General features: G+C 37.8%; 1 protein-coding gene and 1 pseudogene across 1 annotated transcript; one reads left to right on the top strand and one right to left on the bottom strand.

The window, feature by feature from the left end:
• LOC108488947 (ethylene-responsive transcription factor ERF098-like) lies at nt 1–644 on the top strand. Its single transcript, XM_017793205.2, has one exon. The coding sequence runs from the start codon at nt 42–44 to the stop codon at nt 510–512; it is 471 nt and encodes a 156-aa protein (XP_017648694.2). The 5' UTR covers nt 1–41; the 3' UTR covers nt 513–644.
• A 781-nt stretch (nt 645–1,425) lies between these two features.
• On the bottom strand, nt 1,426–2,295 carry LOC108488994 (dehydrodolichyl diphosphate synthase CPT3-like; annotated as a pseudogene).
• Nucleotides 2,296–2,536: the final 241 nt, after the last annotated feature.

Here is a 2,536-nt window from a genome sequence, read left to right as displayed (position 1 = left end):
CCGTCAGCTATGACCATGCTTTTCTTCCTAATAATTTATAAATGCTATTGCTATTCCTTCTTTTTTCCCAACTCAAGTTACGAGTCTTCATTTTTGTGAAACTACTTCAATTTGGAAAAAATCAACCAATGGAAGCACCTCAAGGAGGGAAGAAGTCGGGGGACATTAATGCAGAGGTTCGGTACAGGGGAATTCGGAGGAGGCCATGGGGAAAGTTTGCGGCGGAGATTCGTGACCCGACGAGGAATGGAGCACGGTTGTGGCTGGGAACATTCGAGACGGCTGAAGAGGCTGCGAGGGCCTATGACAGGGCTGCTTTCGCTTTCCGGGGTCACTCGGCTATTCTCAATTTCCCAAACGAGCACCAATATCAGAACTCAACGTTTCCTCCATCCTCTTCTTCAGCTTCATCGTCTGCTACAGCACGAAGAACTGAAGTTATAGAATTTGAGTGCCTTGATAACAAGTTGCTGGAGGATCTTCTTGAAACGCAAGATAAGCAACGGTCATAGTGAAAAAGTTGTTTTAACAAGTTTTATTATTCATTTACCTATATTTCATTTGATTTTGCATTCTTTTTAAATCTTTGTTAGAAATTGCTATTGTATTTGGAATTTATTAATGAATTTTATATTATTCTCAAAGGAAGGAGAGAGCAACAGCCCATGGCGGCTGTCAAAGTAAAAACAAAAAAGCACATGCTTAGGATCAAAACAGTAATGTGGAAGATTAGACTAAACGTCAGCCAAATGAAGTAAATGTCAATTCGTAGTCTCAATATGGAGCCATGAAATAACAAATAAAAATATTTATTTTTGCAGAACAACTTCTCCAGAAATAACAATACTCAACAGTTCTCAGTGTCAAAGGCTATTCAATAGTCTAACATCACAACCTCCAAACATCATAAAACGTGTATGAAATTAACAACATATGATTTGGGTTTAGAATGAACATTCCATTTCTTCCAATACTTGGAAGGCTGTTTCAAACCCTGGAGGTCCACTAACAAATCAAATCCTACTTCCCAAATTTAGGGTTTAGAATGAAATTACCATTTCTTCCAATACTTGGAAGGCTGTTCTACATCACACAATCACAAGTTACAAAAAGCCAAACAAACCCCCAACTGTCATAAAGTTGTTCTCTCTATCATCTATCCCACTATCACCATCTTCTGACCACATTGACTATAACTGTGAGTATATAATATAACCCAGAATCACTTTGCTTGCTAATATACACCCTACCTTGTAATGTATTCCTCCAAATCTAAACTTCGATTCATTTATCGTACTATACTCAGATATGTAACAGCAGCGAGGACACCAAAAACAAGTCCAAACTTATATTGGTATCTGTTACCATTACTAAAGATGATAGAGAACGTCCCACAAACAAAGCATATCAATATCGGGGAAGCTTTTATGACTGCTGCCTTTGCTTGTCCAAGTAAAAATGAATTCGCTGAAAATTCAATATGGCCCACAGAAATTGACGAAAACCAATCTCCGGCCAAAGAACAGAAGGCGAGTATAAATAGCAGTTTGCACTCTGCCATAAAAGAAAATTGCTCAAACTTGTCTCACTAGAAGTACGTATTATGATATCAGGGTCAGGTGAAGCTGCCATATACATATGCTTCTCGATATCATTAAGTTTTATAAGGTGATCCATTTCATCCTGTTCATACCCTCCAAGGCTGATTAAGCCATAACCTGCTCCACTTGAATTCAGTATAGTAATTTCATCCCATTTTTCTTCACAAGATTCTTGAACAGCATGCATGATCTCATTAGTGGAAGTGTAGGCAACACAAATGGACAAGACTGCCTTAGAGTTCTTATCAGTGGCAAGCATAGCTCTCTCCGCTGCCAACCTAACTGGTTCACTCAAGAGTTTCAGGTTCCCTGAAAATATAACTCTAACACCATAGCGGTTGACAATGCTCTATTCCTTGAGTATCTCTTCAATCTTTTCTAGCATCAAATCTATCAACGATTGAACTTCTTCAGGACTTCGCTTGAAATTTTCAATGCTGAAGGCATAGACTGTTACGTATCTCACACCAAATTCGTAGCAGTACTTGAGTATGGACATGAGAGCTGAAAATCCAACTTTATGGCCTGCTCCTTTCATCAACTTGCACTTCTTTGTGAATCTCCGATTCCCATCCATAATAAATGCAATATGATTAGGTATGGGACCAACAGAAAGAATGCAAAATATGCATTTCCGCAATAAACTAACTAAGTTGCCATATATCTGGATCACTCTCTCTCTAATTCTCTCCATATCAAAACCTTGTAAGGATTCGAAATCTGTAAGAACTGTCAAAATGGAGAAGAGAAAGAATTGAAATTTGGTTAATATATGTAGGGAAAATATTTCACAATCTATCAATCAAATATGAGGTGACTATTAAGTAGCATTAAAACATGGCTAAAGATTTAGACAAGAAAAATGTCACAATGTTTTGATAAATGAGGATAGTTGGTAAGTTTCATGCTCATGTTTGAACTCCTTGCATCAGATC

Source organism: Gossypium arboreum, chromosome 11 (assembly GCF_025698485.1).
Source record: "Gossypium arboreum isolate Shixiya-1 chromosome 11, ASM2569848v2, whole genome shotgun sequence".
Classification (NCBI taxonomy): domain Eukaryota; kingdom Viridiplantae; phylum Streptophyta; class Magnoliopsida; order Malvales; family Malvaceae; genus Gossypium; species Gossypium arboreum.
This window is presented reverse-complemented; position numbering and strand designations above follow the sequence as displayed.

Bases quoted from the DNA above. Each gene is read 5' to 3' on its own strand.
- LOC108488947 (XM_017793205.2), top strand. From the start codon at position 42: ATGCTATTGCTATTCCTTCTTTTTTCCCAACTCAAGTTACGAGTCTTC.